Genomic DNA, 19,383 nt, shown 5'->3' with positions numbered 1-19,383 from the left:
CTTGATTTTTTCCCCTCTGTTGGCTGTGAGATGGAAAAACATAACAAAGGAGTTTGGAGGAGGACAAAAATCCTCAATCCTGCCTAATCATAGGTTGTGATTCTCCCATCTCTGTGTCTTTTAGTCACTGTCGGCACCTCTGTTAATGTGACCGAAGCACAGAACCCAATGCTCAGTTCTGTGGCTGCTGTTGGAGTTAAACAGAGCTTGACTGCCTTTTGCGGGCATGGCACTGTGGGTGCTGAGCAAGCCTGTCTGTTTGCATAGTGTGCTGAGCACTCAATTTTCGTTTTGTGCATAATCGTTTACAACATGCAGCAGGTTGGGCTTCTGTAGAGTCAGCACATTTCCTTTTCGGAATGAAACAGGGAGGAGAGCAGCCCATGATAGCAAAGGGCCAGTTCTCAATTATGGCTTTGCTTCCTTTGTGTGAAATTCCTTTCCCAGCTGTTTCCCACTCCTTCAGACTCAGACAGTGAGTTGGGGATGCAGGGATCTTAGGAGTCTGGGGAGGAGACTGCCTGCCTGAAGAGGGGTTTCCAGGCTCTTGAGGGTGGGGAGAATTGTCTGGGAGGGGTAATAAGCTGCAAAGCGGTGTCAGCTTGGCAGGCATGTGGGAAAGGGAGAGGGCTTTGGAAGTAGCTTCAGTTGCCAACAGGGAGCAGAAGGATGGTGCAGCATGTGAGAGGAAAGAGTTGAGCCTGTTCGGGACAAGTTAGAGGAAAAGTTGTCCTGAAGGGAAAAAGGTAGATTTGGAAAGGAAAATGTCTCAGTTAGAGAAGACTAGTAAAGAGGAGATGAGGCAATACAATCTGCATTTTCCTACCTTGTTCTCTGTTGTGAAATGAGGATTGTTCAATCAGAAATAAGGACAAAGAGGACCTTCCTTTTTCTTGGATTTCCAGTAATCTTTTCTGTATCTTGACCTGCAGACTGACAGTTTCACCTTGATGATATAATCACCTCAAAGATTGTGAGGAGAAACTTGCTGGCTGCAATATCATGGTATCATTTGTGCAGTTGTCATCCCTGGCTGCCACTATCATTGAAGTGCCACAAGATCTCTTAAGCTTTATCTGAATAGGCCTGCCACAGTGCATGTAGAGAGAGGCTTAGATTTAATGCCTTTTGCCATAGGAAAAGTCTAACGTATGGTATTTTTTTTTCTTCTCTCTATCCTGAGCTCTATTGCTGTCCAAGAACTGCGAACATATTTCTCAGCTTCAAATGTTGTAAATGAGATGCAGTCCCCATGATTGAGTGGCATAAGAAACTCACCATACCAGATGTATACAGTCTAGCCTTTCTTGAAGAATTGACAAGAGTTTCCTTAAAACAGAACAGCCTTCCATAAGACCTGATGGGGAACTGTGTTCATTTTTGACATTTCCTTAAAAGAGTGCAGGCTCCTTGTGCTACTGTTCATAAGCACTGGCTCAAGACAACAGTTCTTCATGCCTTTCACTGTGATGGTCAATTTTTTTTTCTCTTACTTTAGCGAGATTTAAAATGTTTTGGTTTGGGTTTTGGGTTTTTGGTTGGCTGGTTGTTGGATTTTTTTTTTTTTTTTTTGAGAAAAATGCCGAAAATCTACTGGTGCTGGGGATTTCTATGCTTTCTGTCTCCCTGGACTATCAGTCTTTGTTTGCACAGAGACCCCAGACTTACATACTGAAGCATGGCCTCTGCCCTGAATATGCAATTACAGTGTCTGTAATCTCCCATGTATTATCAGGGCACAAAAGGGACAGTGCCTGTTTTGAGAACAAATAGATGTCAGAAAATGAAAAATTCAAAGGGAATATTTTGGAAGTTTTACAAAGTAAAATTGATATGTTCATCACAATAGATATCAGATTTTAAGAGGTGCCTGAAAGACACACACTAAACAGACTAAAGGTTCATAACAAATTAGAAGGCTTTGAAGTTCATATGCTTAAGTGAGCACTAAACCCAGACATCCAGGAGGAGCCATTGTCTAGCTCAGAGAGTGCTGGTTGCTAGAAGATGAGAGGTTGATTATTTCAACTTCTAAAATTCTCCGTTTGCCCTGTTTCTGACACTCCTTTTCCAAACACCTACTGCAGCCCATTGGCAGCGGTAGGATGCAGTGTTGTTTGGAGGACTCTGGTTCTGAGCCTGGCTGCATGTTCTGATGGGGGGAACAGAACTAGAGGTTTTTTTACACTTGAGGTCCAAAAAGCTGAGGTTACCAGGCTCTTCCTCCTCTTTTTTACTTACTGCCTGGTGAGTATAAATGCCATCAGATCTGCACAGAGCATTCTCGAGCTGAGGATCTGCTTTGCATTCAGTGTCTCCATGACTGTACTCCAAATGGGACAAGATTCTCTCCCGTTTGAATGAAGAAGCCTGCTCTGTAACTGATATTAATCTCTTGCTTCCCCCTTCTTCCCACCCTTACGCCTTCCTGGCCGTCACAGCAAAACAGAAGTGAAGCAGGTTTTCTTCAGAATGGTAACAACGGATTCATTCCTTCATTTAAACAAATGGGGTGAGATTTGGCTCAATGCCATGCAGATAATTATAAGGTCTTCTATAGCCAGACTTCTGCAGCCAAAACCTGACTTTTATTTTTGCAGTTAAGTGTCAGGCAAGAGACTAAGCCTCAGAATAAGCAGTTAATTTATTTGCATTCTTCCTTGACTTCTCCCCAGTTCTCACACAAAGGTACTGTGTTTGTTTCATATGCCCTGCCCCTCAGGCCATGCTGCTGTCAACAGAAACTGTTTTCCTTTTATTTTTTCACTCCATCACCTTCCCCCTGAAAATCTGAAATTCAAGGCTGAAGGAGACTGGGAGCCAGCTTCTGCTCTCCGGGTTAAATCTGGGAATCATTCCCCTGGCTTCAAATTTATGCTGGTGCAATGAAGACGAGAATTTAGCTTTCTGTGCTGTTGTCAACAGGGGAAAAATAGAGTCCCTATAAGACTGTATCCATGGAAACCATCCTACCGCAATAGCGGGTAAAGCAGCAGATCAAATTCTTCAGTTTTAAAACGAAACACATGTAACAACATTATAGTGCATCTGCCATTTAAGAGATCATCTATGCTGATAACTGTGTTGAAAAACCCTTCTCTAGGAAGTAAGCTGTCAAGAACATTTCTTCCTCCTGATAGAATTCTGATTTTGGGTTGAGCAAGCATTGATGACAAAATTCCATGAAGACAGTACAGTGAGACAGAGCCAAGTCCAGAAGCAACAGTGTTTAATGAAGGAGGAAATTGTTTAATTTAGCATTTAACCCAAGTATCTGGGCACATGGTGACTAACACCCAAATGCGTTAGCAGGGGCAGTGGCCCGTCACCTCTGTCTCCTCGCTCTTTGCTTCTGTGGTACCACATGTGACAAGCAGTACATTTGTACTTTGTGATGCAGTTGTCTGAACAGGAGCGTGTCTATATGTGCTTGCGTGTGTGTGCGCACGTGGCTGGTGGACTGTCAGATGAGATTTCAATATCTGGTTCAGTGCAAGATGATCTGGGCAACTCACGTTACGGAAGTGTATGTTTCAGAGCCAGAGGCATTTCCAATGCAGAAAATGTGCTGGCTGTCTCTGCATTTTATTGTTTTTACATTTCATCATGTGAGACTTGAGAGAGGACCTCTTTGCTATGCCATGGAGGGAGCATGGAAATGTATGGATTTATTACCCTAGACTTTGAGTGTGTTACCGTACTCTTTCCTGCTATGTGCAGAGGGATTCTGCCTTTATTTTTTTCACCTATTAAGGCATCTCTCTGGCCATTTCGAGAAGTAATACCATAGTTTTTCTACCTATATGTAGATGAGGCTCTACTTTACCTTTTTATCAAACACAAATACTGCAGTCTGCCTTTCCTATGCCTGGCTGATGGAGGAATATCTGTCTGCAAGAAACGCAACCTTATTTAAGACAGAGGGAATAAAGTTGAACTAGGGGGAAATAAAAAACTTACAGAAATGGCCTAGACTGTGAGAAGCCCTTCTATTGGTGAGGATCAGATACATTTCTCCGTCATTTTGCAGTGTCTAGGCTGTATTTTATCTGCTTCTGGATCTCTGTTCCTTGATAACAGCAATCGCTGCCACACTGTCTCATTTGGTCTACAGCTGCCCTATCTATTATGGCAATACCTCTTTGATTGACAGTTATCTATTTTTTTCTGACCTAAGGGCAAGCTTATTGCAATGCACTCCTTTTATCACTGAAACACATCCAAAAGATTCAACTGGTGCATAATGTCATGATTCAGCATTTGAATGAAGTGAGCGCATATTGGGGGGAGTACACTTGGGTTTTGTTGCTCTGCCAGGTCTACCAGTTCACGAAAGACACAGTTCAAACCATGTTAAGTAGAAATGATTCAATGGTCTAAACTGCTGTTGTTTGCAGAGAGTGCTTTGCTCTACCTGTGTCCAGTTGCTATGGCATGCAGTGTTGTCTGCTTGTTTGGTCACTTCCAGAGATTTCAACAGTCAGGAAAAGACATCCCAATGTGCTGCTCCAGGACAGTGTTCCCTTTTTGAGGATGAAGAGTATCCTGCTGGAAAACACGCAGTCAAAAAGCACAAACTTCTGCAGCTTGGTTTCCATGGGCCATGAATATACAAATCTAGGAATCAGGGGGTGGAGTGCATTCACTTCTAAGTCCTACCCTTTTGATATTGAAGAATGATTATTAGGCATTTCATTGCATTTCCAACTGCTAATTTCCTCCTTCTATATAACCCTTCTATATCCCCATATAAGGGTGCCATTTTCCACTGGGATTCCTTTACCATCAGAGTTCAAATTCCTGGTGAGCTCAGATATGAGGCATTTCCAAATTTCTCTCTGAAATGCCAGGGAAGGGAGAACAGAATCAGAGCTGAGCCTGGCGCTTCTTGTACCGTTCTTCATCACATTTGTGCATCTGTGTTCAGCAGAGTAGAGAAGGGCTGGAGACCAGGCGTGGCTCAGGGGAATGCTGCACACTAGTTGGAGCAGAGAGGATGGGCTTATTTTTTACTTTGGATACTGGGACATCTGGAGATGACGTGAGAAAACCTGGAGATTTTAATGGCTTCTGCTGTCAGCTTTTCCTCTGCCCCATGATAAATGGCGAAAAAGTTGACCTTCTCCTTCCTAGCTCCTCCAGTTCAGGCCTGGGAGTCCGTGGGAGGGGCAGGGGCTGCACTGGAGCTGCTTATGCAACATTTGTTCTGAGGGACAAAGCAGGAGCCACAGGAGTCACTTCTCTCACAGCTCCTGAGTGTGGCATTTTAAAATAGTGAATCTTGGAGCATTCTTCATGTATAAGCTCTTCGGGTTTGCACAGTCATGTCCCGTGTAGGAGTGTTTCTCGATGATGTCTGTCTCCATGGATTCCGAGGTGACACTATGTTTGTAGGTTGCCTCTCTTACACTACCACCCCCATAATTAAGGCAAAGATCCTTAGTCACCTTCTGAAAAAATTAAGGTTTCCGGCAAACCTGTAAGCTATCTGTTAATGTGGGCAGGCAAGAAGATACTGGGTAGGAAAGCTCAGTCACATGGTAGTATTTATATCTGTTACCACAGCCATTTCTTTTAATCATGTTAAATGCCTTTTTAATTATTGTCTAAATTATTTTTCTGTAGGAAATTTGTAACAAACAGCAAGTCTGTAGTGAAACGATCCCTTGAAATGAGACTATTCCTCAAAGCCAGTTTATGAATATGCAAATCCCATCTATATTTGAAAATGCCATTAATTTTACTGTTAGAAAAACCTCTATCAAAAATCAGCAGATCCCTTTTGGAAAAAAAAACTTGAATTCTTGTTTCCCTGGGCCTCAGGTAGTAGCATATGAACTGCATCACATTCCTGACACTGCAGGTATTGGTGCTGACACATGGTGGCATATAGCAGCTGCAGTTTGATACGATGCAGTGGAACATGCCCCAAGTCCAGTAATGTCTGCTTGCCATATGTCTTGTGCAGTCTGTTACCACTTCTGACAGTCACGACAGCTACAAGTCCCTTCTCCATTTCTACCAGAAAGCAAGTAACTCCTCAAAATTAGAATCTCTTTGTGCGTTCCTAGCCTGCGAAGGCAGGGATATTCTTAGCAGTACCCTGTAGACGAATATTCACAACAAACTAAAAATATCAGGCCAATGCATACATTGATCTGCAGTTCTAAATCTAAAAAGCCATGCCTAGCACTGGTTTCTTAACATATACCAGCTATGATCACAAGCCTTTCCTTCCCTATACAGATTTTTTAATTTTAGAAACAATCTAATGGGGGCAAGTAGTTCTAAGGACTATGGTATGTGCTGGAATGGCAAGTTCTGACCAAAAATCTGGTGACATAAGAAAGTGGCTTGCTAGTCAGCATTGTTTTCAACAAAAATGGAAAAAAAAATCAAAATAATTTCTTTCACTAGAGGAAGACCTAGTTCACTGATGAACAGGTTATAACTGGATGATATGTTAGTAAAGGATATTGAAGACTGACAGTCTCTGGCCCTTAACTTCATGCAGATCCCTAAAAAAATATCCCTCCCTACACTGGGAGACTTGTTAATGGGGAAGGGCACTTTCACAATGAGGTAAATAGCAAAGCACGTGGCTGAATCTCCCAAGACTTGAAAATGTAAGGATGTTTTTGCCTCATGCAGAGCGAAACACTATCCTTTTGAGTTTGTGCTGCTTGGGAAACCTTAGAGATGACCAGAAAGCAGTCACACTGCTGTGAGCAACAAGAGCCAGAGAAGTGCTTTGTAACCCCTGGGTTCCTCTGTTCAATAGTGAGTTGTTCCTTAATTCTCTGTCCTGGCCCTTGCTCCAGCCTCCTCGTCACCTTCCACCGACTCCAAAGGCTCTTTCTCAGACTGCCAGGGTTGGGCAGAGTCCAGTCAATCTGTTAGATTTGCCAGGGCATGTCACAAAGAATTTACACAGGTTTTATACTTGGAGGACAGATTCCTCTCAGCAACTGGAGGACAGAGGATTTCTCATCTGGCTTAAGAGTCAAAGCAGTGTGTACACATGGTGTCTGCTCTAGCCTAAAGCCTTGTGTGACAGGCAAATCTGAACCAGCACAATGGCTATGTACTTGAGCAGCTCTTTCTGTTTTACAGCACAGGTGTTTCTTACCCTGTCAGAGACCAAATTCTGGATCTCCCTATACTACATAAGTGTGGAGCAAGGATTTTCAGAAGCTTGAGGTACAGCACAGACCCTGTAATCCCTCTCTTGAGAAGCCTGTCAAGCCTTGCACATGAAGCATGCCTTGGCTTCAGCTCTTGCTTTCCACAGTGCTGTTTGTCCAGAGACAGGCTACACCTGCTCTAGAGAAACTTGAGGCTTGCAACCCTGTTAGGAAGAACATCCTTTTGGTACACTTAGCAGCAGCAGCATAGTATTGTGGGCTTTCCCTTGTGCTTGAGGGCACACTGTATACATACAACTGCAGGACTGAGTATGTCTGTCTGCCCTGTGACTTAACACTGCAGATCTCTGGCTTGCTTGTGTGACCCCTTGTGTAGGAGCTCACACATCAGGACTCCAGTAGAGCTCTGTCTAATATCCAGTTATCACTCCAGAGGGGAAGCAGGGCATAATTTTTATGCTGTCGTTATGTAGCAAGAGGATTTAATGGCCTGGTAGTGAGGATTCTGAGCTGAATGCTGCTGGTGCTCTGTGGCCAGGCAGCCATATCCACAGTGTTGTTCCAAATGTGGCAGATCCTGGAGTGGGAGAAGAAAAAATTTTCCCTGCTTCAGCTGGTGTTAAAACTGCTGCACCTGGGTGGAAGATGGGGCTTCAACCTTTGCATGGGACTTGTAAGACTCAGTGAATGCGATACCTGCTGTATGTGGCCCCTGGCTTGGGCAACTGTGTAATTTAAATTCTGATTACTCTTAACTACCACACTTAAGTGAAGGTTAAGAACCATGAAACTGGAAGACTGAGAAACCGTGAGTATGTATCAGACTCTGCTGCCGTAAGTGTCTCTCTGTGAAAAGGGAACAGATGTTCCTTATTTCACATTCGATTTCAAACTTTCCATAAGCACTCACCTTCTCAGTGCAGGTGCGTTACTGGTGACTCCTCCCTGTCACTGCTGTGTCCGAGGTGGCTGCTTCTGGGTGACAGGACGGGGTGCTCCCTCCAGCCAGGCCCCTGTGGGGGGGTCTCTGCGTAACTCCGCGGCCCCAGGCTGCTCTGCTTGGCCTCCTCAGGCTGCGGTGAGTCCGCTAGGGAGACGGTGGTGCTGTATGAAGCTTGGGGAAAAGTAGCAGATATGTCTGAGCAGACAGAGCTAAAGAGAGGTAAAAATGTTGGTCTACTAAGAGCTGTAGCTGGGGCAGAGTCAGTTGGACTGAGGTCAAATGTAAAGTCTTTTAAATAGGAGAGTGCTTGATTATTTAGCTGGGCATATTCAAAATTTATTTTGCTTCTAGTGACCTCATCTAGGATTTTTGCTCTACTTTTCTGATCTTCAGAGCAAATTTGCTCCCCATTTTGCTTTAAATTATAAAGACTCCTGGATTGGAAACTTGTTTCAGAGTTGTATTGGTTTGTGCTAGGAATACTGGAGTATTCTGGATTTTGGGCAATGCAGTTGCATTCATTTTGCAAGAGTAACTTGTTTTTGTACTGAGACATCTTACAAATGATATTGTTCATTTCATTCTCAATGCATCTGTCTTCTAGGTGCTTGTTTTCATAGCTGATTTTTAATGATGCCACTTGTGTCACACAGCGCTCTAAGAGTTGCACTATGTTAGTGCTGCTCTCCGTTGGTGTGGGGCTAACGTAGCTCTGGAAGTGTCTGAGACTAAGAGGCTGCAGCGGTTTGTCACAGGAAATAGAGAGAGAGTGATACATTGATTTATTTCCATCCTCCCTCTCCAGGGGAACCAGGAGCGAGGTTGCAGCAGTCTTGTATGAGTAACATGATTCTACTTCGTGATTATCATCTAACAGAGAGTTTTCAGAGCTCTGGGAGCCACTCTCTCTGTTCAGCTTTTCTGTCAGTGGGTTTTTATCTCCAAATGTCTCACATCCTTCTGAAATTTTCGCCTTCTCAGTCTCAATTGAAGGTGTCTGCAGATTGTCTCCACTAGCCTGTGATTGTGCTGCATAACTTGATGCTCCGGTGGTTTCCTCAGTCTCAGGCACTGTAGATGAATCCTCGTGGTGACTCCCTTTCCTTCCTTGGAAATCCAAGTTAGATGTGTTAGGGTAAGAGTCCAGGCTGTTGTCTCTTTCAGCAATGTTTACTGAAGAGGCCTGGGTTGCATGTTTGCTTTCATCCAAAGACACACATACGCTAAATGTATTAGGTTCTTCCTTGCCTGGTTTCTCCTGCAGAGCTTCTGTGCTTGCTTTCTGCTCTGGACTGGGGCTGGGCAGGATCAATGAATCATTAGACTTTTCTGGCTGCGATTGAGGACTCTGAAGAGAGCCAGGGGAGGAAACAAGTCCTGAGTGTTTTCGCAGCCAGTTTATTATCCCCATGGTCAGTGAAAGCTCAGTATCGCAGAGCTTTAGCAAACATTCTTTGCCTTTCCATGTGCTGTGGAAAAAACCCTGGCTGATAATGTCTAGAGTTGGTTGGGAAGCCATGTTCTCCTCAGCTCCAACATGGAAGCTGTAAATGGACAACGGGATTTCAATGGCTTGTTCTGAAATGCTTTCAGTTGTGCACAAGTCATCATCTAGGACTGGGTTTATTTTGACTTCATTTGGGTCATAGAAGAGCTCATAAAGGGCATCTCCACTGTAGCTGTCTCTTGGAAATCTACCTGGGACTCCAGGGGTCTGAGCTTCCTTCATTTCGTCATCTTGTCCAGGAGAGAATGAATCATAGTAGCCTTCATCACTTGTGGATGTGGATTCTTGGTTGTCACTTTTTGGTGTTCCTGTTTCTGTGGAGCTGTCTTTGGAATTGTCACCATCTTTATCAGGTGACATTTGGGGGTCTGTCATAGATGCAGCAGCCTGGCTTCTAGCTTTTTCCACATCAGGACCAGGTATCTCCAGTAACTTCTTATCAAAGAGAGCACTCTGATGTAACCTCACTGATTTGTTGATGTTGTCCCAAAACTTTGCAAATTCAACGGTCTCATTCTGGCCAGGAGAGGCCAGCTGCTCCACACCACCTTGGAAGGAGCCCATGACAGGGCTGTCTTTGTGCTTGCTTCGTCTTGGCAGAACTTCTTTGCTGTTCTCCAACTCCAGGTGAGCAGAGCTCTCATCAGCAAAGATTTCCCCACAGCCAGTGAGGGAATCAAAGCTCTTCAGCGAGGCGACATCTTCGCACAGGGTATTGCAGCAGTCATAGGAAGAGTCAGACTGCAGTTCACTGTCTGAGCAGTCTTGTGACAAGTAATCAGCTGCAAATGTGTCTCCGGTTTTGAAAAGATACTTGGCAAGGCGCCCCGACAACTCACTCTTGCAGCCTGGAGAGGACAGATTCTTGCCCTTCTCAACCAGGAATGTGAGGCTCTCTGGTTTATTTTTTTTTATATGAAATATATCTCTGAGCCCCTTCTTAGATCTCTTGAGGGAAATTCTCTTCCTGGGAATGGTTTTTGCGACAGCTGGTACAAAAGGCATCTGTGGCACAAAGTTCCTGTAATCGATCATCTGGCTGCTGCATGCAGACTGGCTGGGGCTGACCACACACTCCTTCTTACTGCTGGAGCTGGACACCCCTGAAAAGCTGATGCTATTGACAAGTCGCCCCTTACCCTTTCCAGGAAAATCTTCCTCACAAGCCCTGCTGCTGGGGCTGCACTGTTCTGATTTGTCTGCCTCAGTAACACAGTCATGGGTTTTACTCTTCCTTACAAGTTTGTAGGAGGACCCAGATGATTTTTCCAGGCAGTTGTCACCAGCCCCGTTCCTCGCTGCTCTGGTGGAAAATCTGTAGTTCTTGTGTGTGGCCAAACATGCCAGCTGGACTTCAGCTACACTTTGATTTCCCTCCAGAGCTGCCTTTTTGTCTTTCCCCCTGTCGTCTTTGTTGGTAGGAACTGTGTGCACTAATGGCACTTTCTCATGTTGCACACTGGATTTTATGAAGGTCTTTCCTCTCTTGAGCTCCATACTGCTTCTTCACATCTGTTTCTATAAAGAAAACAGGAGAATAAAAAATATTGTGAGGTTGATGGCTAGCACTGGTAAATTTTAAAAACAGCTGGAGAACAAAGGGACTGATATTAAGCATTATGCAATTGATTTTGTTTGTCACCAGAAATTTCCAACACTGAGTCACAGTATTGCATGAGAAACAGAGCAAGTGATACAGAAGGTATGTTGGCAATGGCTGGAAGATCCAGCGAGAAGACAGTACACATTATGGGCTGGTAGCTGAGGCTCAGAGAACATTCTTGTTTTGAATTGTGTGGACGTAACTAAAACCTCTTAGAGCCATTGAACTGCACAACACACACAGACAGCACAGTGCTATCTCTATCACTTCTTGACAAACTGTATGTAGCAGCACTGATGAAATGAAAAATTACCAGTACTCCCTTGAGAACAATCTCAGATTGGATCCCTGGATCCAGACCTGCACCCAGCACAAAGACAGCAGGGGAGATTTTAAATTCAGCAGCAAGCCTAGCCTTTGTACACTCTTAAAGTACAACATAAAGCAGTCTTTAGTCTACCTTAAACCATAACAGCTGTCTGTAGCCTCCAGAAGCTTTCCAGTTGCCAGAGCTTGCTGGGAACAGCAGCACTCTGACCAACACATCACAAGATACGGCTCTGTGTATCTGGGAGTTGTCACCTGCAGAACTTCTGTAGCAGGCAGATCAGTGACAGCCTCTTTGTTAGAGGAGCTGCAAACTGGCAGGTGATTAGCAATATTTACAACTAAATGTAGGTCAGTGACAAATGGTAGAAAACGTAAGGTAAGATGTGACTATTTAACATCGAGAGTGTGGATACTACGGAAAACATGGTGGGTGGTGATAGATGGGCATCTGTCAGCGTGATTGGGATGTTGGCACGTTTATTTGCATTTGGAGCTGCATGTGAGTATTGCGGAGCATTCCTGATGAAAGCCAGTAAACATTTTACTACGCTGTCAGGTATCTGGAGTTCACTGATGCTACAGGAAGCTTGTTTTGCATATTTAGAAATGGGTCACTGGGACATGATTACATTCCTTTTCTGAAAAGCAAGGTGCAATTGAGAAGAAATTCTGTGCACAGAACTCCAGCAGAGTTGTGAAAATTATCAGAAACAGCTGACGCAAGACCAGTTATTAATATCCCAAAGATAAAGTGTCTGTCACCTTAGTCCTTTGCAATTGTACAAGTACGTACTGTGTCCCTTGTGGGAAGTCCTGCTGCTGAGAAGCTCCTTAGAAGTCTGTGACATGGCAAATGCTAGCATTATAACAGCGTTATGTAGGACTCTGAAGTCCTACAGCTGTTTCTGCCCATTCTGAGTATTAAGCAAGGGTCATTTTTGTAGGAAATGGCATACTTGGGAAGTTTATCTGTAGATGCATTAAAAAGGCTTTTAGAGGTGGACTTGTTTTATCAGGTATGAAACTTATTGAAGCTGAGAATTCAGGACATCATTAGATAATCTTTTGAATAAAGAAATCTTTGATCTGAATTGTATCTCCTTGATAAGAAAAACAATGGACTACCAGTTTGATAACTGGGTCTAGAAACTTCAAGGCTTTTTCGTCTGTCTTTTTTATAGATTAGATGAACAGTTTTAACATGAAAGCCCAAATGGCCTGAATAATATCTGTACTGAGGATATAGGTAGTATAATAATGTGAGATACGCTGATGGTAGCCTGTGCTACCTTTTCAGTTTCCTCTGATGAAGAAAAAAATAAGTTAGATGTTTGGGTATTTTTTTTTAATCTACTATACATATAATCAGCAACTTTATATTCTAATTGTTTAATGTCTCTATTTAATCCCATATATTCTTTTCTCATTTTCCCCCAGGATTCATGCCAGACTAATTAGTATCTAGTTCATTGTGTCATCCTACTTATCCTGTTTGAACACTGGCACGGCTTCGGGAACCTTCCCTGTTAAAAATGCTATAAAAAATGAACACCAAGGAAGGGAAGATCTCCTCAGTCAACTCTTCAAGGGCTCTTAAGGGCAGACTACCAGAGTCTGCAGATTTTTAAAAATACTTGTCTCAGATGCTGTTTTGTAACTTCCCATACTATGAGTTCCTCTTCATCCTCATATGATATAAATTATCAATGAGCTTCTTTCCAAATATAGAACAGAAATACCTATGCAATGCCACTCTCTTTCTGTATCTATTAATACTTTTAGCACTTTTGATTGTAATGGACTATACCATGATACCTTTTCTCCAGTCTGTAGGGACACAACTTATGTCTCTAACCCCAGGAGCTGTATCCATGAAGTTAGAAATAGATTAAAGTGCTGTAAGGGAAAGTTACTCTCCAGTGTTATGCAAAGCTAATCAAAATTCTGTGAAAAATTATTCTAGGCATTTAAAAAATGGTACATCTTCTCTGGGATTTCTTGACCCATGCACTCTGCTGCACTATTGCCTGTCTCTACTTCTTTTTAGTTATTCTCCTGTTGGACTTAACTTGCAGTATATCTCTTCTTCCACAGAGATGGAGGGTATGTGAAGGATTGATTTCCACCTTCGCAAAGGAAATATGTTTTGCAATTAAAAATCACTGTAAAGAACAGAAACCTGTGGAAACTAGGAGTCAGTCTACTAAGACTAGGTTTTGAACAGGCTCTGGATGTTTTCTTCATTAATGTTACTTAACTTCTTTTTTTAATATCTATGAAATTACTTACGGAACATGTGTTTAAATAGAAGACACCCGTGAATCTTATACTGGGCTACAGTTTACTTGTCATTGACCATGATCTTAGGTGCAGCAGCATTGGGACTTCCCATGTACAGTAAACAGTACTTTTATCTGTCTTGATCATACCAGCTGCTCACTTTCAGGATTTCACAAGTGTCTAAGCAGGCAATTAGGTCCAGATTTTGGGCTTATACTATAATGGAAATAAAGTTTTGGTTTCAATTTGGGTAATATTATATCTGCATATTATCTGCATATATTATCTGCATAAAATGCAGAGATACTTCATGTTCAAACAAATATCTGTGCAGGGTGTCTGACAGCCTTTTCATAAGCACAGAACATTTTACTGAGTCTGTGCTTTATCTAAAAGTAAATTAAAGTTTTAGAATGGGAATGGGAACACATTCCTGTGGGCTGAGGAAACATGGTTTTAGGACAGTCAAAGCAATTGCTTATAGTCCTGGGTTATGAGGACCTGAACAAGTCTGAGTTAGGTAACTGCGCTGGTTAGTAAAAGCCATACTGGAATGGCCTAAATTCTACCTAAGTCCAGGTCAACAGACAAGGAGGCCAAAGAGGGGTGCGGTGGAGCTGGACTGGATATTCATTAGGAAGCAGGTGGAAGATGAGTGGAGGCAAGATTCAAACTGTCCAAATATTGCCTCTGGGTCAGAGAAGAGAGGAGTCACACTTGCCTCTGCTCATGGCCCCCAAAGCTTTCTGCCAGGGTGAGCAGTCTACAATTTTCCCTCTCTGGAGGAGTGGGGGAAGACTTGCTTTGGTTTTTGGGCTGGTATCAAAGTTATGAACTTGTATCTTATTCACTTATCTCACAGTGGAATGGTTTGTTGAGGCTATCTTCTATGAAAAGAATAGATTGTGCTTTAATGTATCAGTAGCTAAAACAGTAGTCCTCTTGGATGTAACTCTAGGAAAATCATCCTACTGGGAAAGTACAAGTATCTGCTTCAGTGAGGTTGCATGGATAGAAATAATAGTATTACAAAGAGGAAATTTAGATGAACTCTCTGGCTCCAGCAAGTTTGGCTCAAAATTACTTTTGCTTAAGTAGGAAAAAATATAAGTAAGGTTCATTTATTACAAAATATTATCAGCTGTCTGGCTTGGACACTCTTGCTTGTTTGTTTGATGTGTAATTTACATATCGTGGTCTCTCTTGGAGATAGTAATAAGCAAAATTCAGAATACAGTCATTGTTTTGCAGGGGAGATAGGAGGGTTCTTTCTGATTCTTTACATTTAGTTCATTCCTAAAATTGGCAGGTTCTGGAGATGATTCCTTGCTGTCTCTTGCTAAGTAAAATTCTGCATGCCACTTGGAGTCTTCATTTCACCTCCCTCCAAGGTTTTCCTTTTATTAAATGAAAGAGTTGATAAACATTGCATGGTCTTTTAGGCTTTTTGATTTAAAAAGAGGGGGAAAAAACTCTATTTGGACTGCTTTTATGTTTTAGGATACAAGTTTGGAGTGAGTCCAAAATCCCTTTTCCTCAAGTGGTTTTGTATCAAACAGACTTAAGATCCTGAGTATCAGTGTTACATTTGAAAATGTTACCCCTGCTTTCCAAACAAAAATGGTAGCAGAATTAAATTTCCTAAAAACATATATCTGGTTTGGACATTTCATCGTGTATTATGCTTAAAATGGGTGCACTTTAAGATGAATTTTTTTTTTTAATATTTCTTGAGAAGTTGTGTAATGGGAAAGGGAAAAAGAACACGGTGCTCCAGGAGGCTTTCCCTTCCTATGCCTAGTTAACCTTGGGATGATTTTTGCTGGGCACCAGTTGGAAGATCTAAAATGCGAAAATAAGCAAGCGTGACTTGGTGATAGCCACAGCTACTTTTAAAGGCAGTGGACAATACTAATTTTTAATGCTTAGGATCTAATCAATTAGCAAGGCGTAAAGAACAGCTGGTGCTCCCAGTAAAGTTGGGGGCGGGGGATATTTTTGGAATAAGACTTTATTTACTGTCAAAATCCTTAACTCTCTATCTCAGAAGAGAAAAGCTAATAAAGGAAATACTAATATTCACGAGCGTATATTCCATTCTGTTAATTTGATTTTTAACTACAAAGCAATAAAATGTTTCCTTGCTAGAGGGTAATGATATCCTATTTGCAGTTACTGTAACAGTGTTTCTAGTAAGCAAATAAACATAACAGTTCTTATGGTAAAAACCAAAGAGGATTTTAAAGCCAGGCTCATCTTCTCACTTAAACTGATTACTCTGCTAGTATCTCATCTCCATTAGAAAACAGAAAAGAGCGGAGTGGAAAGGGAGGGTGTAATCGGGAACAGGGGTGATTCAAGACACAGAAGAATGTTTATTTTTAAAGATGCCTGTGTGACACACAAACCTGCATTGAGATCATGCCTCTCGTTGGGAGCACTCCTCTCATCATCGTTAGTGGCTGTATCTTATCATTCCCCTTAATCACTTGTCTCTCTTGGGTAACCCAGGATGCCTAATTATTTGCATATACATTTAGGTCAGGCAATGGCTTTTTCACAGAGAACCTGCAAAAAAGCACATTGGTGTGTTTTTCTTCAACCTTAATTCCACTGAGCACACACAGCAAAATACTCCTCAGCAGAATACTAGAAGGATGTGTAGTTAAAAGCTTAATCTTATTAGCAGTGTGCTATAGGGAAGCCTGAACCTTCCTTTAAGCCCTGCCAACTGTTCCGAGGAGCTCAGGATTTTACATAGTAAAATTAACCACGTTTCCACTCCCAGCATACTGTCCTGGTGTGTGCCGACAGTAGGGATCCCTGGGGGAACAGCAGCACCCACTGCTTCCCCCAGCCCCGCGTGGGGTGGGCGGCAGGGTGAAGGAGGCTGAGACCATGACAAAAGGAGCCTCCTCCGCTGACAAAAACCTCTACACCCCTCCCTCAGTTTTCTCCTATACCTGAGGCTGAAAGAAATGTAACTCCTTCAAATGTTCCAGTTACACCATGCATGAACTCCTGCACAGGGAGCTATCGAAGCAGGAGAAGGCAGATGAGCAGAAATTTCCACTGTGTACCTGAGAAGGAAACCAGGCATTTTTTACTTGCCCTGACCAGCAGCCTGTTGGTACCAGACAGCAAAGTGTTAACACTGTCAGCTTTGGCTGTTTTCAGTAATTTATTGCTTTAAAAGGAGACAGGATATGCATTTATATAAATACAGGCACACACTTGTCAGATCTATGGAACAATAAGTAAAAAACAATGCTTCAAAGATGAGCAGTCATCCCAAAATACTAGTCCCTCAGAGTCCCTGTGAGTGTCAGAGCAGAGGAAATGCCATTGCACCAGAGCAAACAATAAGGCAGATCATAAAAATCCTACTCACCATGTTTTATCACTGAGCAGAAATCTGTCAGAATCTCTGTCTCGTAGCCTTGCTTCTGAGGCTGGTCTTTATCCAGAGGCTCCTGTGATGCTTTTCAGATTCTGAGGGGCTGAACCACTGCTGCTCTCCAGTGTTACTCTCCACCCCCTGTCTTTTCCTCCTCCTTCTTCCTTCATCCCCACCCCCTCATTTCTCCTGCTTGTAGCTTTTCCATACCTTACATAGATTCTAGGCTTCCACATACAGCTTGATTTAGGAGAGGTGCTTATTTCAGCTGTCTGCTTGATGCCGTGGAGATGCCTCCATTGCTAAGGAATAAAAGCCCAGAAGTTAAGCTCGGGAGTCCTGAGCCAGCATTTTGGTTCCTCTCTGTATGACTGCTTATTAAATAGGGAGGAATACATGTGAATTAATTTCATTTCTCACACTTTTTTTTTTTTTCTGGCTAGGATTCAGGAAAAGTGGTCCTAATGTTGTTAGGTTAGTGAGATGCTTCACTGTGCAATGGTGCAGATTATTGAACTGTGCCACCCTTTGTAGAGCTTTTGTTAATGCTGAAGTTAGAGAGGATTTCATGTGGGAGCAAAGTGGTGTAAGGGGAGAGAGTAAATATTTTTGCTGCCCAAAGCTAGAGAGCCTGGTGTCAGCCTCATATTGCCTTCATCAAATATTATTTATTGAATTTTCCTTACAGTCTAACTTCTGCTTCAGTGTGCAGTGAAGTCAACATCTGATGTTACAACAGCATTCTTTGTTATATAGGTGAGTTTATTACCATCACAAACACTAAAGCTTTAATTTCACAAATGCAAAAAGCTGGCATCCTCAGCCCTCTCCTTGCGAAGAGCTTCCAACCTGGTCGTATCTTGATTGTCCCTCCCCATTAACTCTCCTCTGAGTCCTTTACATCAGTCTCTCCAACCCCATGCCTTCTCCGTCCTGCTTCTTAAAACACCTCTGTTGGGGGCATGATAGGAGCCTCTTAAAAGCAAAAGTGTATACCATGAAGCAGTGGCTTAATCCACTTCAGTAGTTTCTCCTGTGAGCTGCAGTTTAAAGCTGTACTTGAGGATGATGCAGTAATTTCTGTACAGACTGGCGTATCTGTGAGCAGTTTACCCTTCTGATGTAGAGGCTAAACACCACTGTTGCTCTAAGGTAGTGAACAGGCAGCTCTCGATGACTGAGTGGGACAGAGCAAGTTCAGACAGGCCTGATCTGTGCAGGTATTTAGAGAATCCTCCAGGTCTATATGAACTGAAGATGAGCGTTCCCTCACAACTGGAGCGGGTGCATCAGTCAGAGAACTGGTCTCTTCTGTCCCCACATGACAGAAGAAAGGGAATAAAAGTCTTAACCTGCTGCCTGTTCTCCTCTTCCTTTTCACAGTGTGTTTTAGCTGAACTTTGGAGACGGGGGAGTGAAGGAGCTTAAACTTTTGTGCGGTCTAGGCTTTTAAAGCTGAAAAATCAGCCAGTTGACCTTAAAGGGGGCAGAACAGAGGGCTCCTGCTCAGAGTGCCAGCCAGTAAGCCATGTAGGCGTCCCTAATGGTAGAAACTGGAAAGTTACATCTTGGAAAACACCTCAGGTTCAGTCCCACCTGCAACAAGTAGAAAGCCCCTGTGTGACTTCACCAAAAGCCTGGTGGGAGAAAAGAATGAGCTGTGGGTGAATCCTAGTAGCTCTGGCAAGTAGATTAAGACCAATCATGAGAGAAAATACATTAATTAGAAATAGATTTGATAGTTTTTATTCTGCATGAAATATTATTTGTATTAATATAGGAGGAAGTCTTTCTTCATGATGGGTATATGAAGCCACCAAGTTTTCTGATGGTACATCCTTGCTCTGCAGTGATATAGATTTTGAGAGCCTCCACTTTGTGCACTCTATTTTGGAAAGAGAGAGCCTTTAAAACTTTTGAAGTCCTTCTTTGTTCAGAGTAACACCAAGGCTTGTTAGAAATGCTGATAGACATGAGAGTCAATCAGAGGTCACTTCTGGTGCTGATTCAAGGCTGATGGGCTGGTGTTGGTATTGTCTAGGCAAACCTAGCAAAACTGAGGGCTTAGAGTTTTTATTTGAAAGTTATTCATGCACTCAATTTCTGAGCTGAGTTTCTGAACTCTGAAGTGGAGGCATTAAAGGTAAAGGTACATCAGAAAAGATGTACCCACGTATG

At 42.7% G+C, this 19,383-nt stretch overlaps 1 protein-coding gene across 1 annotated transcript; it reads right to left on the bottom strand.

Moving 5' to 3' along the window:
- Positions 1-8,073: 8,073 nt before the first annotated feature.
- Positions 8,074-17,259, bottom strand: AMER3 (APC membrane recruitment protein 3). Its single transcript, XM_010128383.2, is given in 3 exon segments — positions 8,074-8,166; positions 8,168-11,113; positions 17,200-17,259. Coding segments are annotated over 2 exon segments (3,018 nt in total). The 5' UTR covers positions 11,093-11,113; positions 17,200-17,259.
- Positions 17,260-19,383: the final 2,124 nt, after the last annotated feature.

The sequence above is a fragment of the Chlamydotis macqueenii genome, chromosome 9 (assembly GCF_036417535.1).
Source record: "Chlamydotis macqueenii isolate bChlMac1 chromosome 9, bChlMac1.mat, whole genome shotgun sequence".
NCBI classification, from domain to species: domain Eukaryota; kingdom Metazoa; phylum Chordata; class Aves; order Otidiformes; family Otididae; genus Chlamydotis; species Chlamydotis macqueenii.
The sequence above is the reverse complement of the archived record's forward strand: the minus strand, read 5'-3'. Positions and strand labels throughout refer to the sequence as shown.